The sequence below is a fragment of the Xenopus laevis genome, chromosome 4S, assembly GCF_017654675.1.
Source record: "Xenopus laevis strain J_2021 chromosome 4S, Xenopus_laevis_v10.1, whole genome shotgun sequence".
In the NCBI taxonomy this organism is placed as follows: domain Eukaryota; kingdom Metazoa; phylum Chordata; class Amphibia; order Anura; family Pipidae; genus Xenopus; species Xenopus laevis.
The window spans coordinates 15,255,540-15,279,989 of NC_054378.1; the positions used below are offsets into that span (position 1 = coordinate 15,255,540).

Below are 24,450 nucleotides of genomic sequence, written 5' to 3' on the forward strand. Positions count from 1 at the left end.
GAAAAACCGAACTGTTCGGGTTAAAACAGAACAGGTGGCAGCCCTATGACCCCCTCAGAGCTACAAGCTATAGACTCCCCTCAATGAGACGACTGAGGCTCATTTATAAACACTGGGCAAATTTGCACATGGGCAGTAGCTTATGGCAACCAATCAAATGTTTGCTTTCATTGTTAACCGGCAGCTGCCTATAAAAAGCCAGTCACTGATTGGATGCTATGGGTAACTGCCCAGGTGCAAATTTGCCCAGTGTTTATAAATGAGCCCCTCTAGAGTGCAGGTGAGGAGTCCCCTCAAGATTTCCAGTCATGGAATCAGCCTGTGAGGGAGTTACATGTCAAACTAGTAAAGGAAGATGTTTCTGTCGCTCCATTTCTGTGGTAACTATTTCTGGGAGAAGTTTTATTGTAAAGACTGTATGTAATGACAATGACAAGCTCTTCAGCAGTTTACAGCCCACTGAGTCTGACAGAATACTGACAGTCACATGATCAAGCTAAGTGGGAGGGACCTGACTGACACCAGGACACCACGTGATACACCGGCTCCACGCAAAGTGCAGTGACAGTGCACGGGCACCGGATGTTTGTAGCCGTCCCCTCAAGCACTGATGACGCTCCCCTCAACGATTGGTCCTTTCGGGTCGCGAGCCCCGCTGGCAAGGGACACATGACGAACGCCTCGCTGTGATTGGCCGCAGCGAGGAAAGGTTGTGAGGAGTAGAGAACATGGCAGCCGAGCCGACTAAAGCCGAGATTCAGGCCGTGTTCAAGCGGCTCCGGGCTGCTCCTGCTAACAAGGTACTTACTGTAGGGTACGAGGCCTGGTCGTGAGTTTGAGTCATTGTTTTATTTACAGTCAGTCGCTGTGTCAGCGATTTTATGTAGGATATGCGGGGTCTAGTTTAGGGGCCCTGTAGTAGATACAAGTAGAAAGCCCAGTATGTACCTCTGGGATAATTACCTCTAACAGGTGCCCCTCTTCTCCTGCTCCACCAGGGGCCTCAAAGTATACGGGGGAAGGATATTGTTGGGTGTCACTGGCTCCATTTCTTTGTATGAATTAGTGGGGTGACTAGAGGCAGCCTGTGACTCTCCAGATGCCATGGGGTCGGTTACAGCCTGGGCTCTGTCTTTATTGGCCGGGGGTACTTTGGTTTATGAGTCCCACACTCCTAAGAAACAACAGGCAGGCTCATTCTCCAATTAAACTGTCCTTAATGTGTGTATAAATGTGATAGGGACCTTGGATTGTAAGCCCCTCCCACTATTCCCAGCATGCTTTGGGTTTACAATGGAAGGGGTTTTATTTATGGGGGCCACACCAGCCCCCCAGATCTTTATTGTACCTGATATACAAATGGGAACATACGGTGCTATTATATGGACCCATATAATGTCCGTGTCGGTGGCTGAAGATTCAGAAACACAGTGACCTCATTGTTTCAGGCTTCCTGATAGGAGTATTGAGCCATAGAGCTACTGATGTGGTTGTTTGGAAGATGAATAGAACAGGTGGATATCAAGACAGTGGCCCCTATTGTCAAAGGGCAGAGGGCGGAGGGTATATTGTGAGACACGGATGTTGATGTTATTGGGTATTCGGTGGATACTGAGATACTGGCTCTTTGTCATTGGCTGGTTAAGGGGGGCTATAGAGTCACAGGCAGGGGATGCTGAAATTATCTTGGACTAAAGGAAATGAAGTGGAACAGTGACTGTTGATGGGGGGGAGGCAAAATCTGTTTCACCATTATACCATTGTATCTCAGCAGGAGAGCAGTGATGCGTGGAGTAGTCATTACACTGATTGGGAAGGGACTGTAAAGGTGGCCACCCATAGATGTAACACTTACGATCTTTCTTGGAAAAGATCCTTCCAAGAAAGATCTTTCTTGGAAAAGATCCTTCCAAGAAAGATCGTTTGTTTCAATACACACGTGTAGAGCTGAATGGTCAGATATACCGATAGAATTCCACCTGTATCTGAAGATTCAGCACTTACAATGGGCGATATTTGGGTTCCTTCAAAGGCACCAGATCAAACTTTTCCGCCCAGCCCGATTGATGAGCCGATCGAAATCCACGTTTTCTGCCGATATTGGTCGGCTCGTTTTCCCACTATACACATACCGAATATCGTACGAAAATCAGTTTGTACAATGTTATCTGTGCATCTATGGCCACCTTAAAGGGGACCTGTCACCCTAAGAAATAATTTCAAATTCTTTTCGATCATGTTAGTTGAGCAAAATAAACTTTACTTACACTGTATTTATTATTTAAATTTTGTTTCCCTCTGTCTTGGAATTATACAATCACAGCAAGCAGGCAGCAGCCATTTTGTGGACGCGGTTATTAAGGGGAATTGTGTATCACCCCAAAATCTTGTGTATGCACCAGAATGGGGGACCTAATGTCCATGTGCAGTGCCATACACAAATATAGAGCCTGAGGAGGGAAGGGGGAATGGGAGGAGAGCAGTGACATGTAGGAAGTGCTGAATGGAAAGTGAAAGTAATTGACTGCCCCGCCTCTATGCCACGGGCATAGAGGCGGGGCAGGTAATATTTGATTGACAGTTTAGATATTTAAACACCTATATAAAAAAATTTTTGGGGTTTCATATTTAATTTGCAAAGGACTTTCATTATGCAGCTTTTTATGTGTAGGTGACAGGTCCACTTTAACGCTGTCCAATGAAAAGGAGAGCCAATACCTGTCAATGCAGCAAACGCGTTGATCCCAAATTTATTCCATGGTGCACTTAACGCAAGATCAAAGTTTCGGGACCACCTGGCTAGGGATGCACCGAATCCACTATTTTGGATTCAGCCGAACCTCCGAATCCTTCACGAAGGATTCAGCCGAATACCGAACCAAAGCTGAACCCTAATTTGCATATGCAAATTAGGGGTGGGAAGGGGAAAACATTTTTTACTCCCTTGTTTTATGACAAAAAGTCACGCAATTTCGCTCTCTGCCCCTAATTTGCATAGGCAAATAAGGATTCGGCCAAATCCAAATCCTGCTGAAAAAGGCCGAATCCTGGATTCGGTGCATCACTACACCTGGCCCTTCCTCAGGCTGCCGGCATTTTTGTTATTCCAGGGAGAGAGGTTGGTAAATTCAGGGTTCCATTTGATTTTTGTGGATAAATAATGTGATCGTCGGCTTCAGTGATTGCCCATGGGACTGGAACAGTTCTATTTAGCCAAAGGATCCAGATCACATGGGGGGCGGGGTGTAGTTGGGCAAGGGCTTCTTGCTGCATCTGTGGTCCTATACACACAGCTATTATCTGTTCAGGCCAGTCAGAAAACTTTTTATGAAAGGAGTAACACAGTATCTGACCAATTGGCCTTGGGATTGAAGGAACAGATACTGTACAAATGACCACAAACAGGTATGGGCACCTTCCATTGTTTGTTCCTTGGGGCCCTCAGCCTGGACAAACAGAACTGCAGGCGCCTCTTCACTCCCTCCACTGCTGGAGCACCGAACCCTCACCCACATGGCACATTCCCCCCATGAGAAGTTTTCCGAGTTCGACGCTGCAGCTACTTGTCTGTCAATCCGGGTCGCTCATTCGTTGCAGCGGTTGCGGTGTTTGCACTTAAGGATGTTTGCTTTCTACTAGATACAATGGAATTTTCCAGTATACGTAGCATAAAGCATTCTCCACTTTATTCTCTTACTATGTTATAGTCAAAATTATGTTATTTTTTTATGAATTTTCTCTATTAACATACTTTCTGGCATTTATTACAGTCGTGCTTCGACTGCGGAGCTAAGAATCCCAGCTGGGCCAGTATCCCTTATGGAGTCTTCCTCTGCATTGACTGCTCTGGAATCCACCGCTCTTTGGGGGTTCATCTCAGCTTCATCAGGTCAGTGGCGGCTATGTCTGTGTTTGTGGCACCTGATAAAAGTTGTGGAAAACTTAAAAGGGTTGGTTCACCTTTCAGTTAACTTTTAGCATGTTGTAGAGTGGCCAATTCTAAGCAACTTTTCAGTCGGCCCTCATTTTTTTTTTTTTATAGTTTTTGAATTATTTGATAAGTCGTTCAAATGGGGGTCGCTGACCCTATTTAAAAAAAAAAAAACGAATGCTACGTAAGACTACAAATGTATAGTTATTGCTGCTTTTTATGACTTGTCTTTCTATTCAGGCCTCTTCTTTACATATTCCAGTCTCTTATTCAAATCAGTGATTAATAGGGTAATGTGGACCCTAGCAACCAGATGGTGGAAATTACAAACTGGAGAGCTGCTGAATAAAAAGCTAACTCAAAAACCACAAACAATAGAAAATGAAAACCAATTGCAAATTGTCTCAGAATATCCCTCTCTACATCACTGATCTCCAACCAGTAGCTCTTGAGCAACATGTTGCTCTCCGACCCCTTGGATGTTGCTTATGTTTGAATTCCAGTTTCAGTTCCAGGCAAGTTTTGGTTGCTTAAAAACCAGATGTACTGCCAAACAGTAGTCTCCTGTAGGCTGCCAGTCCACATAGGGGCTACTAAATAACCAATCAGAGCCCTTATTTGGCAGCACCCAGGAACATTTTCCGTGCTTGTGTTGCTCCCCAACTCTTTTTAAATCAGAATGTTGCTCACCGGTGAAAAAGGTTGGGAACCCCTGCTCTACATCATACTAAAAGTAAACTCAAAGGTGAAAACCCCTTTAACCATGTCCTGATGTCTCCATAACAGATCGACTGAGCTGGACTCTAACTGGAGCTGGTTCCAGCTGAGATGCATGCAAGTGGGAGGAAATGCCAGCGCGGTGAGTAACTGTCCTGTAGGAAACTGTGCCAAGTCTTTCCTCCCCCCATTGTCACTGGTTGTAGTGTAACTGTATGCAAGGGCTGAAATCTGTGTGTGAGCAACAACTACTCCCGTCTGCTTGGCGTCTAACCAATTCTATTCCTCTTGTCTTTCGTTAGAATGCGTTTTTCCATCAGCATGGTGCCACCACCAATGACACCAATGCCAAGTACAACAGCCGCAGCGCTCAGATGTATCGGGAAAAGATCAGACAGCTGGCAAATGCTGCCATGTCTAAGCATGGTACTGATGTAAGTGAGCATGGATGCCCATTGGGTGGCAGCAGGCCCGGACTAGCAATCTGTGGGTTCTGGCAAATTCCAGAGGGGGCGCCATAGAAAGTCAGTATTTAGTGGGCTGGTAGGGGCTGTTTGGGCCTCTGTGTGGGCTGATTGGGCCTTTGTGTACCTGAAATGCCAGGGCCTATTTTAATTCTCAGTCCGGACCTGAGTGGCAGAGTCTACAAATTAAAGTGATTAATGTTATTGATTGAGTGTATTTGTTGGTACTTCATCCATGGCCCTGTGCAATCATCAGTGTAATGGTTTGACCCTGTCTAGTATATATTTTTCTATATATGCAGGCAGGAGCACCATCAAAGGGGCAATGTCAGGGAACCCAAGCAGTCAAAGAAGTTGTCAGGAGAAAGAAAGAGGCTGCTCTGATGTTCTTCTGCTTAGGAAAGATGTGAGAGGTTTCTAATTTTTTTCCTAAGCAGAAGAACATCAGAGCAGCCTCTTTCTTTCTCCCGACAACTTCCTTGACTACTTGGTGGTCAGACTGGTGGGAAACTGACCAGCAGGTGGCACTGCTTTAACAAAATTTATTCATATTAACAGTACATGCATCCTTTGATATCTTGGAATAAAAACAAAATAAATAAAGAATGTAAATCACAAAAGTGCTTAGAATAGTACTCATTCATTTTACATTCACTTATTTCAAAGATTTACTTATCCTTTAAAGTCACTGACTAACTCAGAATTAGATATTGGTGACATGCGAGAAATATATATATATAATTCATATGTTTATAATATGAACCTCTGTATGCTCTCTTACTAGCTCTGGATAGATGGGATGAACTCCACACTCGTTCCGCCAGCAGAGAAGAAAGAATCTGACTTTTTTGTAGAGATGACCCAGGTAAGCTCCTCTCTCATCATCGTTATGATTACAGTTCACTGGGGCCATTAACTGGACCAATTGTAATTGCTTGCCTCTTCAGTCTTCCAGCTCCTGGGAGGCAACACCAGCATCAGAAACCACATCTACCACAATAACCACTGAAACAAGATCTATAAGTGCACTCGAAGCGGCTGATTCTACAAGTGAGTGTGTGTCTGATTTGTTGGCCACCACCCGAGGCAGCCACCGTGCCGTTCAGATAAAATTAATATTATTTTGTTCTGACAGATGCAGAGAGTGGTCCTAATGTCGATATTCTAAGCACATCTCCAAAAGCTCCTGTGGGTAAGTGGCTCTGGTTCCATTGTGTATATTTGATCACGTGTAGATTTTAAAGGATAAAGCTGCTCGCACTAGGAGGAAAGGTGTGAGTTTCCTAAAGTCATATATTTCTGGGCTCAGTTGTTAACATTCCGATTAGACCACAGTTGTGAGCTGTGATCATTAGGAAACAATTATTGACCTCATTTGGGTTTTTGTTTGAACTTGGCATGGAAGCAAAGAATGGGCAGATCCCAAAAAAATAAAAGTAAAGTATCTCTCCATGCAGGATTTCAAATCCTAACTACAAAAAAAACAGCTGGAACAAAGACAGCCCATGCTGTAAATTGAGACTTGACCACTAGAGAGCAGCACAGGAGCTTGGAATTCAGTGAATTTAAAGCAGGGATCCTTTTTTTTTTTTTTTTTAACCTGTGAGCCACATTCAACTGTAAATAAAGGTTGGAGAGTAACATAAGCATGCAAAAAGTTCTTGGGGGGGACAAACATGGGCCATGATTGTCTATTGGTAGCCCCTATGTAGACTGGCAGCCTCTAGGAGGCTCTGTTTGGCAATACACATGGTTTTAATGCAAATAAAGTTTGCCTCCAAACCAGGAATTCAAAAAGAAGCACCTGCTCTGAGGCCACTCGGAGCAACATCCAAGGGGTCGGAGAGCAACATGTTGCTCATGCTCATCAGGTTGGGGATAACTGAACGAATTCCAATGCAGAAATCTGCTGGAGCAGCACTATTAACTGATGCATTTTGAAAAAAACATGTTTTCCCATGACAGTATCCCTTTAAGCTCTACACCTATCCCAGCCAAAGCTCCAGTGCACCTCAGAGGGGCCAGCCCCACGCTTTGAGAACTACCATAGGGTATGCAATGCCCTGTATATTTTTTGCTGAACAAACATGTTCCTTTCTCCCTCAGACCAGGCCATGTGCCTTTCAGTTGAGGAGCCGACTATGAGCACAGGTGACCGGTTTGGTGACTGGCTCGCTTTGGCATGTCATGTGCTGTGCAGTTTGCAGGCTGGAGATGCCTGTGTGTCTTCAACTGTCCTGTTTTCCTTACTCTGCTTCTATACTCCAATTCCTGTTTGCGTGCAGTTTCTTGTGCTCAGGATCCTGCAGCACTAATACTAAGTTGCCTTTGGCCCGTAGTCCCAGAATGATTCGCTTTATCTGGGAAACTGCCACCTACCTACTAACAGTCACCACGGAGCGGCATTTGGGGAAACCACCTGCTCATGCGTTTATCTCTTTACAGAAGTGAAGCCTTCTCTTATTGGGAAGAAGAAAGCCAACACTGCTAAGAAAGGGGTAAGGACTAGTGTAGGATTATTTTTAAGTGTGGAAGTTGTTATTGTATGGCCTGCAATTTCTGATTTTGCCTTTTAGCTGGGGGCTAAGAAGGGCCTAGGTGCTCAGAAGGTGAGCAGTCAGAGCTTCAGCGAGATTGAGCGTCGTGCTCAGGTGGCAGAGAAGTTAAGAGAGCAGCAGGCAGTTGAGCTAAAGCAAGACGCTGAGGAATCCATGTGAGTCTTTCCTTGCTGTAACTTGACTTACCTATTTATATTGTGGCACTCTCACTGATTACCACGATCATTTATCCCTCTAGTGTATCCTCTATGAGGCTGGCGTATCAGGAACTTCAAATTGACAGGAAGCAGGAAGAGAAGAGGTTGCAGAATTTGGAAGGAAAGAAGCGGGAGCAAGCTGAGAGACTTGGCATGGGCTTAGCTGCACGCAGGTACAGTATGCAGAGATTATAATAGGGCTGCCACACTTGCTTACCTAGATCATGAGCTCTGATCTTCTGTATATCCTAATCGGATCCTACTCAGACCTACTTGGTCTGCTCTCCCCATGCTGTGGGGTTGGGATGAGTGTTTTCCCATTTGATTGCTCTGAATGGTTTAAACCAGGTAATGGTAAGAGTCACACTATTTCCCTCCCTGTCTCTAATTTACATATGCAAATTAGGATTTGGTTCGGCCTGGCAGAAGGATTGGGCCGAAACCTGCTGAAATAGGCCGAGTCCCGAAGCGAATCCTGGAATCTGTGCATCCCTACTAATGGATGTCTTGTTACAATAAATCTTATCACCAAACCAAATGAGCCAAATGTACAGGGACTCCATGGAATGATTTGATTACTAGTGAATGTTACCCTTTCTCCTCTTCTTGCTGATAATGTTCTCATTCTATTCTTCTAGTTCTGTCTCACACTCTGTGCTATCGGAGATGCATGTCATTGAGCAAGAAACGCCAGTGGCTAACAAGTCCTCACGCTCCCAACTCGACCTTCTGGAGGATGCCAGCTTCACCTCAGGGCCCCCAAAGTACGAGTCATGATCTTTTGACCCCGCACATCTTGTATACTTTCACATATGCCACTGGCTTTGCTCAGAGAAGGATTGATGATTACATAAAAGATCAGATCTCTACACAGCCTAGTATTCCATGCAATTTCTTGGCATTCTTAAAGGAACAGTAACATCTAAAAATGAAAGTGTTTTAAAGGAATAAACATATAATGTAATGGTGCCCTGCCTAATTAAAACTGATGTGTTGGCTTCAGAAACACTACTATACTAATGGCTGCCCCCATGGCGACACAGCAGTTTGTTTATATAAATTATAGTAGAGTTTCTGAAACAAACACAGTTTTACCAAGGCAGGGCAACACAACATTATATTTGAATTACTTTAAAAACACTTTCACTTTTTGGTGTTACCGTTCCTTTAAATGGGAAACATTACCCTGTACTTTCATTTCACTTTTCAGTTTGTCTATATTGATCTTTTACCCAGCCATTGTTCCTCCTTCAGTGACATAGGGACTGTCCCTCTTGCCCTGGGGCTGGGCTGTAAGATCTTCATTCATTCGATTTTGATAATATGATTTGTATTATGTTTCCCCTGTGTAACATTGCATCCTCTTTTCAAACCTTAGGTATAAGGACAACCCCTTTTCACTTGGTGACGGTTTTAGCTCACGATGGGAGACAGAAAACTCTTCTTGGGGCTCCTCAGATAAGACCGAGGAAGAGCGAGAGGTGACAATCTCCAGTATCCAGCCCGCAAGGGACCGGTGAGTTATCAGCCCTTGTGTGTTATTTTGGCTGGTACCAGGGTGCTTTCCAGCTTGGCAGGTGGGTGACAAAGGTCTCTAAATCGCACCACATTCATTAAAGGACCAGTAACATTGTTTGTTTTTTTTTAAAAAAAAAATTCGTTGGTATAGAAAGAAAAAAAAAAACAACACAAGAACAAATTAAATCTTTATTAAGAAGTAACTTACCGAAACTCTGCTTGCACTCCTCTTCAGAAAAGGTGACGATCCATCGTGTGGCACTCTATTTCCTTATAGGAGATAGCCAGGGAGGAGAAATCGAGCTCAGCATGATGGATCATCGCCTTTTCTGATGAGCGCAAGCAGAGTTTCGGTAAGTTCTTTCTTAATAAAGACTTAGCAATTTGTCTTTGTTTTTTGTTTTTTTTTTTTTTTACATTTTTTTTAAATTCATGTTACTGATCCTTTAAACTGCCTGCACCAGTTGTTGCATTCACGGATCAAGCAATGATTGCTCAAAAATATGGCATGCAGCATTTAGCAAACATGGGTCATATTTAATATCATTGGAGATAAATATCTTGCCAGATTTCTGGAGATGATGCCCATAGCAATAATCAGATCTTGCTTTTGTTTTCTAACTTGTAGGTGACTATTTAAATCTTATTGCTGATTGGTTGCCCTGGGCAACATCTCCAGAAATCCGAGGACATATTTATCTCCAATGTTAGTAAACATGCCCCATAAGTAGGAGGTTGTGGGTGCTGGGCAGCATCACCTATCCTGTAATGTTCATCTGGCAGCTAATTGCTACTCCCGTCACATGACCATAAACCATCTGTTTACCTGATTACTTTTGTTCCGCGCTTTCTCATTCTTCTGCATTGCGACTTCTATGTTCAGGCCTGCGAACCGAAGGAAACCAGAGAGCGCCCCTGCACCGGAATCAAATGAAGCGAGGATGAAGTTTTCCAGCGCCAAAGCCATTTCCTCAGACATGTTTTTTGGAAGAGAAAATGATGCAGAAGTGAGAGCCATTTAAAATCTTTGTGTAATGTGGGGAGCATATTCTACATTGTAGCTGCCCCCTGTGCTGCATTGGGAAAACCTGCCATAGAGCCCTTCTGTCTCTGTACAGTCCCCTCCAGACCTCCTTCCTTTCGGTATTCATCTTTTGTCATCTATGCACTGGAAAGCTCTTAAAACCATGAACCATCACAAATTCAGAACAGTTACCTGCTTTAGTTAAAGGAACAGTAACCAATAAAATGAAAGGGTTTTAGGGTCAGGGCACACATGCAGATTCGGGGAGCGACTAATCTCCCCAAACTGCCTCCCCTACCTTCCCGCCGGCTAAAATGTAAATTGCCAGCAGGATGGCACTCGCATCGATTCGTTTTCCGAAGTCGTCTGAAGTTTCCTCGTAAGACGACTTCGGAAAACGAATCAGCAAGGGAGGCAGTTCAGAGAGATTAGTTCCCCCGAAGAAGATGAGATTTGTCGCTGAGCGACTAATCTCCCTGAATCTGTCTGTGTGCCCTGACCCTTAAAGGAATAAGAATATAATGCACTGGTAAAACTGGTGTGTTTGCTTCAGAAACACTACTATAGTTTATATAAACAAGCTGCTGAGTAGCAATGGGGGCAGCCATTCAAAGGAGAAAAGGCTCAGATTACACAGCAGATAGCCTCTGTTGAACATAATGGAGTTACCATTATTTAACCTGTGCCATATAGCCTTTTTTTCAATTTCTGCCATTGCTACACAGCAGCTTGTTTATATGAACTATAGTAGTGTTTCTGAAGCAAACTGATTTTACTAGTGCAGGGCAACAGTACATGGTATTTTCATTGCTTTAAAACACTTTAATTTTTTGCTGTTACTGTTCCTTTAAGAGAAGAGGCTCAGAACAGTTTTCAACAAAGCACCCCCCAAAACCATGTTGATGATGCATAGTTCAGTTTTGCCTTTTTGGACCAGGGTTTTTCAGCCCCCAGCTATTTGAGTTTGTGGGTTCCATTATTATTATACTTTTCACCTTGTAGGAGTGTGAAATGATGAACTTGTGTCTGTTTAGGTGCATTTGCTAATTGCTTTATCTCTTCCTTTTAGTACGAAGCCAGATCTCGTCTGCAGCAGCTCTCATCTAGCAACTCTATTAGTTCAGCCGACCTCTTCGGAGACCCAGATTCTGTAGACATGTCAGGTCAGTAGTAATGGGGCTTTGCCGTTAGTAATTATTTGGGTTTTGTAGTATAACTCCCATGAAACCGCAGTTAATTAAGGATTTCCACCCTGTGGCCCTAAAGCAATTCTCTAGGGCTGAACCCCAAGTTGCACATAGACAATGAAACAGGCAGCCTGCAGGTTGGACTTCAGAGCTTTTCTATTAATGTATCCATTAGGGATGTGCAGGCCATCCAGATACCGCACGCCTGCCCTTCCCACCCCTTTTATGACGTCATTGGCAGGCCGGAAGCGGGTCTATAAAAGGAACCCGGAAGTCGGGTGGGCTCAGGGAGGGCCGGTTTGGGTTGGTTGCGGGTCGGATTTTTTCCAACACGCACATCACTAGTCCGACACTGCCTAGGCTTATTGCCCTTGAGGATTCTTAAAGGAACACTGTACCCCTCAAACAATGTAGGTCTCTATAAAAAGATATTGCATAAAACAACTCAAATGTAAAACCCTGCTTCATTTAAACAAACCATTTTCATAATAATATACTTTTTTAGTAGTATGTGCCATTGGGTAATCATAAATAGAAAACTGCCATTTTAAAAAATAAGGGCCGCCCCCCTGAGATCGTAGGATTCACTGTACTCACAAACATACCAACAAACCATACATGTTAGGTCACATGAGCCAATTAACAGACAGAGTTGTGTCTTTTGCTTCCACACTTCTTCCTGTTACAGTTAGAGTTGTAGTATTTCTGGTCAGGTGATCTCTGAGGCAACACACAGACCATCACGAAATGGTGGCTCTAGGCAAGAGATGTAAAAGGGCAATATTTACTTAAATATATATATTCCAGTTTGATAAGATTCTTTAAAATACCACTTAATTTGATATAAACTATCTGTTGCTCAAGTATTCATTTTGGGGGTATAGTTTTCCTTTAACCTGCCCACTACCCACCACTGTTCACTCCCATTTAGTTAAATTTAAAATGCAGGGGGTCACCCTGTATGTGTTGTTAACCCTGTATGTGTTGTTAACAAAGTGAGCCATTATGCTTTTCATTCACAGGCAAGGAATCTGCAAGGGTAGTAGGTCTTTATTGTCCTGTCCAATCTGAACCAGTGGTATAAATAATCTAGTGTTTTCCTCCTCCCTATTGATAGTTATTCTGTCAACCCATGCAGGGATTTAAGCCCATCTGAGCTCTTGGGTTGTCATGTTTTACAATATGAAGGAAAATTACGATGTATAAAATATTCCATGTTTTAGGTGGCGTCTCCCTCGGTAACGTGTTGCCGGCAGCAGACATAACCCATTTCAAGCAGGGAGTAAAATCAGTGGCTGGCAAGATGGCGGTTCTGGCTAATGGAGTGATGAATTCTCTACAGGTAATTGATCTGAAATCCTCTTTTTGTGTGTTTTCTACTTAGTATTAACTAACATTTTCTGTGCCCAGCAGGATCGTTACAGCTCCTATTAAAGGATTATGAGCCTTGATCTAAAACCATAGCATTTCCCCTAATGCATTCATCTGATGGACGAGGGTCAGAAAGAGAAAATAAGATGCATCTCCTGGATTGGACAGACCTCTTCTTTGTAGCCAATGACCACGTCAGTATTGCTGTACCCTAACCAGCTCACCCAGGAGCATTTCTGCCCCTTCCACATTTCTGCTGTTGCTTAAATCCCACTGGCTGCCACTTACCTCAAGGGCCAGTTTCTGCTGCTTCCTCCTTCTGCAAGGAGACACTGAGGGACTTTTTTTTTTTTTTAAATGTAATGTGTATTCGTGTGAAATGAGTATATGGCCGGCTCCTCTGGGCTTCCAGGAGGGGGACGTGCGTCTGTATAGCATGTCATGTGTTTTTTAGATGGCTTGGAAGAAAATGGACAAAGGATCGGGCTCTTTAACAATGGTTATTTTAATTCAGATATTCAGTGATCTCTGTATAACATCCCAGGCCTCGGAGATGAAGACGTGCCCTGTTTTCTTATTTACTGCGGAATTATTTTTTAAAAAAAAACTTTTTTTTTAATAGATTTTATCAAAATTTAGTCCATCCTGTTACCCGGAAGCTTTGCATTTGCTGGGTTGGATGCAGATATTTTATACATTTATTTTTATTGCCATCTCTTGGACATTGGCAGATAACCCCCCCCCCCTTCCAGGTCCGTTCCATTTTGAATAGCAGGCAGGCAATACCCGGAACACCAAAATCAGTCAATCTGTAGAATCCCAGGAGTCAAAGTATTAAATAATACACATAGTCTTTATTTTACATTATATATAAAAGATAGAATAATGATGTTTCGTGTTCCCCAAGGACACTTAATCATAGGCTGTACGTGTCCTTGGAGGACACGAAACGCGTTAGGCTTTTATCTTTTATACATAATGTAAAATAAAGACTTTTTGTGTTCCGGAGTGGTGCCTGCCTGCTATTCAAATTTCGTGTGTTGCTCCCCTCTGCTGAAGGTCTGGGGCATGAGCACCCGGACCCACCGAGGAAAGCGGTAAGCTTGTCCCCTAATTCAAAGAACTCATGCTTCCTATAGTTTCGATTTATCCATTCCATTTTGTCCTGAACCGCAAGTATCTATATGGCATATTATTTCCCCGGATTTTAGAGACGAGACAAAAGAATAAAGAAGTGTAAGTGCTGTTCATGTTCATCAGTTTATCTCTTATCAGCTGTAGGCAATGTACATGGCATCAGCTTTGTGGGACTGCATCTACCAGCTTTGGAGCTTGTCTTGCTCTGTATCCTCTTCTTTCTATGTGGTTGGCCAGTTAGAAATTATTTTAAGGGCCACATTTGTCCTTTAGGGTTTCAGCTAGACAGCCCTGTCCTGATAGACCCTTCTAATGGGTATATATTGAAGTGTGTGTCCTAAAAATGCACATGGATTTTTAATGTCCCTCTACCTCGCGGCAAAGGCCAAACTGAACTTGTGTTTTTTGCGGGTGTCAACATGTCAATTTCTAGACAGTGTCTCCTCGTTTTACCGATAATTAACTTTTTTTTTTAGCTTTAAAGGGACAGTATTGTTTGTTTTTTCTGTTGTGCTTACGTAACGTAGCCTAATAAACTAATAAACCTCAGTGGTTAAATAATGCAAAGTGCACTGCAGTACTCACCCGCTTTCTTTCACTTCTGGCAAGCTCAGCTTTAGAGCCAGCCAGGGGCGTAACTATAGAGGAAGCAGACCCTGCGGCTGCAGGGGGGCCCAGGAGGTATAGGGGCCTCATGAGATCCTAATTCATATACAATTTCAATGAATATTGGTAAAACAAGTCAGCCTCTAGATATTTTGGGGGCCTGAAAAAACTTTGCTGTGGGGCCCTGTAATATCTAGTTACGCCACTGGAGTCAGCCAAGTGATTGGCTGCCTGAGGGATTTCGAACAGATTCTAGTGTCGGGTCCACCGCTTTGGGTGGACTGGTTGGCACTGACGATTCCAAGCATTGTGGCCGCTTCAAGGGGGGTGACTTACTGCAGTGTACACCTTTGAATATATATTTACAGAATTGGCTTCCAAACGAACATTACTGATCCTTTAACCTGTTTCAATGCCCATTTTTCATGACTCCAAATAAAATGATAATTTAACCACCGTACACCATCCCATCATTTTTACATAGAAATGTTATATATGTGATGTGTGCATGCCTAGATAACGCACGCCTGGCCATGCCTTGAGTTTAGCACAAACTCATTTAGAAATAATCTTATGATGTAAAACGAGGATATATTGTAATTATTAGAAGTGCAACATGACAGAAAAAAACTAAAAACTTTATTGGGCAAATCTAATTAGCCCTAAATGGTGAGCAACACTGCCTGATTGGACACCTGCTCCAGCTCTCTCATTGGCTGTTCACCATTCTCTGCCCCTCCATTGGCTGTTAATTTCAGTACTTTGTAAGGGATGAATGCAGATCAATTGGACTTCTTCATAACAAAAACAAATTGGTGATTGTTCCAGACGCTTTATGCTGGTCTTGTTGCTTAGTGGCATGACTGGATGTTGGATGAATCCACTTGTTAGACCAGGTCGGTGCTTTTCAAGTGAGTTGTTTGCAGTTAGAATATGTATTCATTGTGTACTTGAATTTCGTGGGAATTCTGTCCATCCTCTAGTTATTCTAAGGACAAAGAACATGGTCCATGTTGAGCATCTTTCCTTTAAACTGATCTCTGTAACTTCCAAGAAGTTTTGATTTGCCTTTGGAATTCTAACAGTTTCTGTAAAAAATGTATCCAGGCAATCGATGTTCATAGTTTTACTCCACAACAATTGTACTCCCTAAGGAGCATTTAAAGTCCAAGAAAGAAGAAGTAATTGAACCCAAAGACCAATGCATCTGTATAATTTTGATGACTAGTCCATGTTGTCCTCTCCTTGTTGATCCAGGCATATTGGAACATACTCTGGTTTGAATGGTAGTCACTCTCAGCACTCAGTTTAGTAGATTGGAGCGTTGTTTTGTTGGGATACTCAGGGCAATTGTCTGGCATTTTTCCTAGCAAAAAAAATAAATAAATTGTGAATAGGGAGAATTAGGATGCTGTCTAGCTATCTGTTTCTTTGCTCTGATTATTAATTTATTTTGCAAAATGGAGGAAGTATTTCCTCACCAGCCTCTGGAAAGCATGGACATACTCTGTATTTACTCCCAAGGCCCAGTCCTGAGTGCCATAAAAAACCCAATGTATCGAGCATATGAAAGGCAAACCAGCTAAGATAAGGAAAGAAGTCATTGGGCTTTACTGGGGCGGATGGAATGTAGGTGATGACATACCGATAAATTGGACCTGAAAGGGCGCCTGCAAACAAAAATAGTCATCATTCAGCGTTTTCCAAAGATTGGCCTATTTATGCGTGCCATTAAAAGACCTGAAACAAATCCAGTTTCAAGCTGAACAATGTTCTATTCTGATCCTGCTTGTACTACACGACTCTGCAGTAAGGATGCACCAAATACAGGGTTCACTTCGGGATATGGTCTTTTTCAGCAGGATTCAGATTCAGTCGAATCCAAGTGTTTGGCTAAATCAGAATTCAAAAATTTTGAGCTGCACACATTTCTCTTTGGCACTAATTTGAAAATTCAAAGTAGGGTTCTGATTTGGTTTGATATTCGGCCAAATCTTTGATGGATTCGGCCAAATCTCAAAATACTGGATCAGGTGCACCTTCTTGAAACTTTTTTTTTTTTTTCAACATCAGAAAGCAAAAATCACATGAACAATGTGTTCTTTGGAAACGGTGCACTGATTACATGGACTTTTATATGTGTAACCTATTTTTGTGGATGAAGGGGAGAATCTGAAATAAAATGAGGCGTAACAATACATTTTGGGCTTTACATTAGTGCTGTCCACCTTTTCTCATGCAGTTTGGCGTACATCATAAGAGATCATGATATCAAAAAAAAAAAAAAACTCTGAGGAGCTCTTGAGCAATTTGGGGGCATAATACCCTCTTGTAGGGCCACCAGCTAGACTCTGGAATCCAAAAATTTCCTTTCCTTAGAAAGCAAGAAGTCAACTGAAAGGACACCTAAGATAAAGACATTTGCTACAATGGACACCAGCCATAAAGCAATGAAATGGGCACAAAGTCATGTTAGGCAGTGGTATTTGTGGGCATGGTAATGCGAATATAATGAACCTGCAGCCTTCTCTGCCACCTCATATTTTGGACAAGTTGCTCTTACATCTAAGACCATGGTAGTAAAAACCTTTTCTATACATTGCTTGGGTTGGGTACAGTACTCTGAGGTAGGATACAAAGTCAGCACATCTTTGGTCAGGCTTCCTCCAAAGGTGTCCAGATGAGTTGTAGATCACAAGATGCAAAATGGACAATGAATGTGTTATAGAAGAGTTTGTCAAATGCAGCGGAACCGTGCTAGATTAGAAATTCAAATAGAGCCTATTGGCAGATGGATAGCCAATACCTCGGAGGAGCTCCAGCAGGTCCCAATAAAGTTTTACCTTTTATAAACCACTGGTAGTCCTCTTCAGACCACTGAGATAGATTGGCATATGGAGGTCTACATTGGAAAATAAATATAATGAAAGCATCAGATGAAGTACAGCTGAGCAGTAGAACATTGTGAGCAATTTAATCTCAATGAAGACCAGGAGGGTCTATCAAGAAAGTCAAACCAGCCTTCCTGGGCTGCCCAAAGGGTTCCCGTTGGAATCATGAGCACTGTACATAGTTCGATTATGTAAACCAATAGCTACTCATCTGTTGGTTCTGGTTCATGGCAAGTGCAAATGAGAAGAAACACAAGATGTTCCCTTACACAAAAGCAGTTTCTTGCAAGGTGGTACTGATTACCTGCCAAGGAAAGGTGAAATCAAAGGTGGGGATCCAGGGTCACGGGCAGACATGGGGTGGATCAGGGGTAGAACGACAAATAGACTAGATGGAAACCCGAGTTATAGGAGAAGGGGGCTGGCTGTTCACGCAGACTGGGGGAGATTCCCCCCTTTTTTAAGTAGTGATGGGGTATGTTCAAATAAGGAACATGCAAAAATGGAGGAGGAAGTGAATCAAATGCTCTAAATAATAGCAATTAATACAGGTAGGGGAATCTGTTATCCAGAAAGCTCCAAATTACAGGACACATGCGCCACATATGACCACATGTGAGCTGCCTCTCTAACCCCGCCCACTCCTATTTAAAGGGAACTGCGCTCTGTAAGAAACAAACTGGTTTCAGTGGAAGAACAAAAACTCAGAGTATAAACATCATTTTATCCACATTCAGGGAGCTGTAGTCCAGCAACACCGGTTGTATGCTTAAAACAATATTGCAGGATAAAACTTAGCCTCAACTCTCCAGGGCCAGCAGCCCAATAAAAATGCAAAAGAATCCAACAGTGGGAATCCAACTGATCCCAGCACCATGCATGGGGGCCCTTGGTGCCTATACAAAACAAACAAAAAAAATTGAATTTTTCCCCCCACCCCAATTGACTTAAAATTTGTCAGCAGACCTGGGGGTGTGAGAGGAGCACTTTCCTATTGGTTAAGGGCATGCACATAGATTATAGAAGAGGAGGTGCAAGGGGGGTAGTGCCATATATTATTACAGTATTGAGGATATGTGAGTCTAAGGGTGCCCAAGGGCTCTTGAATGCCCCATTTAGAGAAGGCAGGAGAGGTCCCCAGGGTCCCACCACATACATGTTCCTGTCTATCCCCAATTCCCGCCCTGTGCACAGTTTTTGTATGCTATATACAAAAATTCTTTATATTTGCAAAGATTTTCTTTTCCTGGCTATCTTCCCCAGGCAACCAAAATAAAATAACCACAGGGCAGTCCCCCTCGTCCTTATTTAAGAAAAACCTATAAACCCCTCCATCTAATCAGCAGTCTCAGCATTGGGAAGAGGAAAGGAAACTCTTGGTACTGGTGATTTGCTCTTATCTTGTCCATTCTACATCTGCAGTAGCAGCGTTGGACTTGGCCGGGGAGACACCGGGAAAAACACTGTGGGCCCTAGGGACCTCATGGGCCCAGCCCCTCAATTGCCTCTGCCCCTGATCTTGGTTGTGCCACGAGAAGGAAAAAGCTACGCGTGGGGGCTGAAGGGAGCTTTGCTGCCGGATCATGAGCAGAACAATAGTATACTGACTGCCCAAAATGGGTCAGAACCTCTAGTAATGATACCTTTGGTCCTAATATGTTGATGAGACCCTACAGACTAGAGTCTAGTCTTTCCTCTGGATAGAAATCTCTAGATACCTTCTGAAAGGAACACAGATGCCTATAGCGAAGGCAACCAATCGGCTCATTAAGGGCGTATAAAGGGGGGGAAAAAATCTAATTTTTACTTTCTTTAATGAAAAAGAAACCTATCTCAAGTATACTTTAATTAAAAAATGTGTACCATTTTTATAAGAAACCTGACTGTATGCAGTGAAATTCTCCCATCATTTAATTCTGTGGATAGGAATTGTCAGACGGTCCCTAACTGCTCTGCAGGGAAACAATCATACTTATGAACAGCAGGGGGAGCCTCTGCCTTACTTCCCAGCCATGCGGAACTCAAGCAGCTTTGTTTGTTTCCCTGTAGAGCAGTCAGCGACTGTGTATTGATTTGTATTGGATTTTATTTTTGCCTTTACATCTGCTTTACTGTTTCCAACAGTAAACTGGGATTCTAGTTGGGGGGGGGATTGATCAATGCACTGTTTTATAAGTAATCTCGTATATATGCAAGCACATGTATTTCCAAAAACAGAGGTTTTTAGTTACAAAGTTCTGATCAGAAGGTGGGTAAGCCACCAAAACTGGAAGTGCATTAGAAAGACCCTCACAAATTTTTAAGAAGCCAACCCCTTCTTCTGCCACCTTTCTGCTCCGACTGGAAGCAACAATTTAATTGTTTAACCTTGGGGAAGTATTAGGCCTGCTCATAAGACCTCCTAGGGACAGGGGCTTTTGTTCCATGAGAACTTTATGTTCCCCGGCACATTGCCTCGTATTCTTGGAGTCCTCTGCCTTTCTGTGGATCAGGTTGGACTGGGGTCTAGGACTCCTGACTCAGGGGCCTACACACACCTCCCTGGGCCCCGTCCCAGTTGCAACGCCCCTCCCATGTACCTTCTTTTATCTTGTTGCAGCTGCGATCAGTGCGAGGGTGAATGTCCGGTTCAGTGCCTGTGGAGAGGAGAAGGTCTGAGTTGGCAGGACCAACAAGGGTCTGGGCCCACCGGTTGTTTTTGTGACTTCGGGTCTTTTCAAGGCTTTGGGACTTCGGCTGTTCTGGTCTTTTCGAGGCTTCAGGACTTCGGCTGTTTTCAGGACTTCGGGTCTATTCTAGGCTTCGGCACTTCGGGTCTTTTCGAGACTTCGTGACTTTGGGTCTTTTCGAGGCTTTGGCTGTTTTCAAGACTTCGGGTGTTTTCAAGGCTTCAGTACTTCAGCTGTTCGGGACTTCGAGTCTTTTCAAGGCTTCAGGACTTTGGCTGTTTTCGGGACTTCGTGAGAGGCGGCACGGCTTTGGCGCTGTCAAAGGGGGCCCGGCTATTTGGAAAAGTGCAACACAGCCAGGCCCCCCTTGAGGCCCAGGCCCGGTACAGCAGTACCCCCTATGCTCTCCTGGTGGCGGCCCTGCCCATGGGTGTAACAATCAGGGCCAGATTTACATACTGGGCACCCCTAGGCCCGCTGTCATTCATCACCCCTGTCCGTTCCCTTTTATTCGCTCAAATTTTCATCATCGGGGGTGGAGCAATGGGGATTGGTGCACGGAAGATTTAAAAAACTATTGTATCTCCTTGTTTTTGAACCAATGTGGGTGTGGTTGGGCAGCATGCCGCCCCCGAAAATCCTGCCGCCCTAGGCCCGGGCCTTGGTGACCTTTCCACAAATCCAGGCCTGGTAACATTAGAATAATGGGTTTATCAGATATAAATATCAGACACAACGCAATAATAAACACGGAAACAAAATGGAGAACTTCAAACAGACTCTTTATACAAACAAAGTGTTGAGGGTAGGAATAAAGTATGTACAGAGAAAACAGGCAACATGCCCAAGCAGCAGAATGTGCACAAACTGTAAATACCGACTGTAAGTCTCATGCAAATACCGTCACGCATGATGGATGAGCTTATTAAAGGACCAGTAATCTCTGTGTTTGCAAAATCCTCCAGCTACACCTATGGGAGAATCTGTTAAAGAGATCAATCACCTGGTGGTCTGTCCATGAAACACTTCTACCAATTAATCCCAAACTACCCCCCCAACAGCTAATGCTCCCACCCAAATGTTGACCCCAACAGCTGTGGCTACAGGTGGGAATGATCTCATCACAGCACCATGTGAGCCAAGGATTCACTGACGTGATATGCAGAACAACTCAAGGAAATCTACAGACACCCGGCTTTGTACCAAGCACAATTCAGCAGGAACAGCCCTGAAGTTTGCTCATAGTCTGTACAGAGAGATCCCATAAAACTATGACAGCATAGGTATTCCTCTGTACTAAGCACAATTCAGCAGGAACAGCCCCTAAGTTTGCTCATAGCCTGTACAGAGAGACTTCCAGGTTCCTTTTATAGACCCACGCTAACCTGCCCAGCCGATGATGTCACAAAAGGGGCGGGGTGCAGCGTCTATAAAAGAAGAACCCAGAAGTCAGAAGCCACCGTTTGATGGTGGCGGCCGGGGAGAGCAGGAGAAGAGCTCAACCCGCACCCGCCACCCGTGAAGAAGAGTGCGAGGTCGGCCTGAACCTGCCCGACCCATGGGTAAACCTGTGGGTCCCGCGGGTATCGGGCCGGCCTGCACATCACTAATTCCCCTGTACTTTACACGATTAAGCAGGAACAGCCCTCTGTTTCCTCATAGGCTGAATATAGCTGAATATAAAACAGTTGTGCCAGAATAGGGAATACCTTGGACTAGACACAATTCAGCAGGAACAGCGGTAGAATTACAACCTGCCTTTCTAATAACTTAAGCCCACTGAGAGCTCCACTGTCCCCTAACTCTCAGATGAATCAGTTTCTTCAGTTGAGCCGTCAGTCTCCAGGTCTGGGCACCTTCGTGTGGCCAAGGATTTCCATCGGGGAAGCCACATGTGTGATATCACTTGAAACCAGAGAACATGATGATGTGGCTGATGGAGCTGGTAGAGAGCTGAGCGATTCTATAGAGTGGGAGAAATAGATGGCAAGAGAAAGGGCACAGCCCACTATGAGCCAAAAGCCTTCACCCCCCCATATACTCACAGTCTGTCAAGCTCCTTATCCAGAACCTCATCAACCAGTAAATCCGCTTTGTCTGGGAGCGCACCTGCAGAGACAAATGGTAAATACCTAATTACACCCAATTATACTGCATAACACCCTCTAATCCCTCAGTAATAACACAGAAATTCTACCCGTTAACTGTGTAACTGCCAAAGACTACGGTTTCCAACTTGTTGCTTGGGGTTCATGAAAGCTGAGGGGTGGGTGCTGTCTGAAAGGGTTAACAGTGGGAGAGGGATCACCCCCCTTTTCCAGCCTTGGAGATGGGTCTTTCCATGCACGGTTAGAATGTATGAGAAGGGCTCATTGCACCAGTATGGGGGGGGAGGGTCACACGCGGAGCACTACTCAGGATCTCACCAATTAATGGTACCGGGAGGGGGGAACTGTAAAAGATTTCAAAAGATTTTTTCCTAAGCAGAAGAACATCAGAGCAGCCTCTTTCTTTCTCCTGACAACTTCCTTGACTACTTGGTGGTCAGACTGGTTGAAAACTGACCAGTAGGTGGCGCTGTTGTAACAAAATTCATTCATATAATCCTTTAATATCTAGGAATAAAACCAAAATGAATAATGAATATAAATGAGAAAAGTGCTTAGAATAGCACTCTCGTTAATTTTACATTGACTTATTTTAAAGGTTTAGTTATCCTTTAATTGGCCCTTAAAGTACCTTTCTGACTCTAACGCTGTATTCCCTTTTAAACGCGGAGTGTCAGGGTTTCTTTTATAACCTTGTTCTTGATGAAGATGATGGTAATTATTGGCAGTGAGACACCTCCGTGCCAATTCCACGTGTTATTAGAGCTCGTCATTTCAGCCGGGAACAAAGAATTCAATTAGGGCTCTCACTGAGCATAAAAATATGCTCTACAGACATTAGACAGCCACCGGGACTCATGGGAGATTAACAGAAAGCCTGGAATGGCAAGCGGAACTGAGCAAGGTGGGCCTCCCGTTCTCACCTACACACACACCCACCTCTCTCCCTCCAGGTGCTGAGTGTATGAAGAGCATCTCAGAGAGGCCGCAACTATGTGACCCACTTATTTACTTCAAACACACCCATGCAGGGAATGCGCCATGCTCTGGAAAGCGTCTGCAGCAGAGAGAGAGAGGGAGCCAGGGTTGCCAGGTCTAATTTTCAAAACCAGCCAAAATCAGCTACAAAACCAGCCCAAAACTAGCCCAGAGGCACTTCAAAAGTAGCCCAAACATAGCACAATATGTGCAGTGAAAAAAAAGTCTAAAAAATAAATGAATATATGTGAAAATGTCACTGTTTCGCAGTTATTTTCATGAAGCAAAATGGGACAGATTCGCCCGTCACCAGGTGAGTAACTACAGAGAGGGGCCCAGGAGGTATAGGGACCCCATAAGGCTCTAATTCATATACTATTTCATACCTCCCAACATTTTGGAAATAAAAGAGGGGGAAAAAGTTGGTGCACGTAGCGCAGTGAATGTTTTGACCACACCCATTTTTGTGGCCACACCCCCTAATTGCCATGTTCATTTTACAAAATTTGGCAGGTTATAAAAGTTTGAACATATTTCTGTGTTTTTATTCATTTATTACAGTTTTGCTAATGAAGGTGAATTGCCCTTTAAACTGTGAGTCTAACGTCTACCAAGGGACCTGTTATCTTATATTGTTACACTTACTTATTTGCTTATCTAGAAATTGTTAGAAAAGTATCTTATCTACTGCTGTGGCTGTTCTGGGCTCTCAAGTTAGAAACTTTGTATCTTTTTCAGGCTAAGTGCAGAGAAAAACTGGACTTTCTAGTACAAATGAGGGATTGCGGGTTGAGCTGTCAAAAGAGGGACTGTCCCTCTAAAAACGGGACAGTTGGGATTTCAATAAATATCGGTAAAACAGTTCAACCTCTAGACATTTTGGTGGCAGCAGATTTTTGCCCCAAAATTATCTGAAATTGGGGAAAGTCACCGGAAAATGCGAGAATGCTTTTGGTACAGAACAAAGCCCAAAATCTGGTAAATCCCATTTTCTGCACAAGTCATTCCTATTGCATGCTGGGTATTGTAGTCTTACATTAAACCTGGCAGTCGGCAAATTGTTAAACAGAAACTACATTACCCAACGTGCATTG

General features: G+C 43.6%; 1 protein-coding gene and 1 pseudogene across 5 annotated transcripts; one reads left to right on the forward strand and one right to left on the reverse strand.

The window, feature by feature from the left end:
- The first annotated feature begins 358 nt into the window (after nt 1-358).
- Nucleotides 359-16,117, forward strand: arfgap2.S (ADP ribosylation factor GTPase activating protein 2 S homeolog). 5 transcript variants are annotated; one of them, XM_041591353.1, is made up of 17 exons: nt 364-800; nt 3,771-3,889; nt 4,718-4,790; nt 4,951-5,082; nt 5,897-5,977; nt 6,060-6,162; nt 6,248-6,304; nt 7,219-7,263; nt 7,558-7,610; nt 7,689-7,825; nt 7,909-8,040; nt 8,506-8,631; nt 9,246-9,383; nt 10,269-10,392; nt 11,479-11,572; nt 12,820-12,938; nt 13,007-16,117. In XM_041591353.1, exons 1-17 carry the CDS (start codon nt 729-731, stop codon nt 13,028-13,030), a joined length of 1,629 nt encoding a protein of 542 aa, XP_041447287.1. In that variant the 5' UTR covers nt 364-728; the 3' UTR covers nt 13,031-16,117.
- A 6,194-nt stretch (nt 16,118-22,311) lies between these two features.
- Nucleotides 22,312-24,450, reverse strand: part of LOC108714941 — a 42,701-nt pseudogene continuing 40,562 nt past the window's right edge.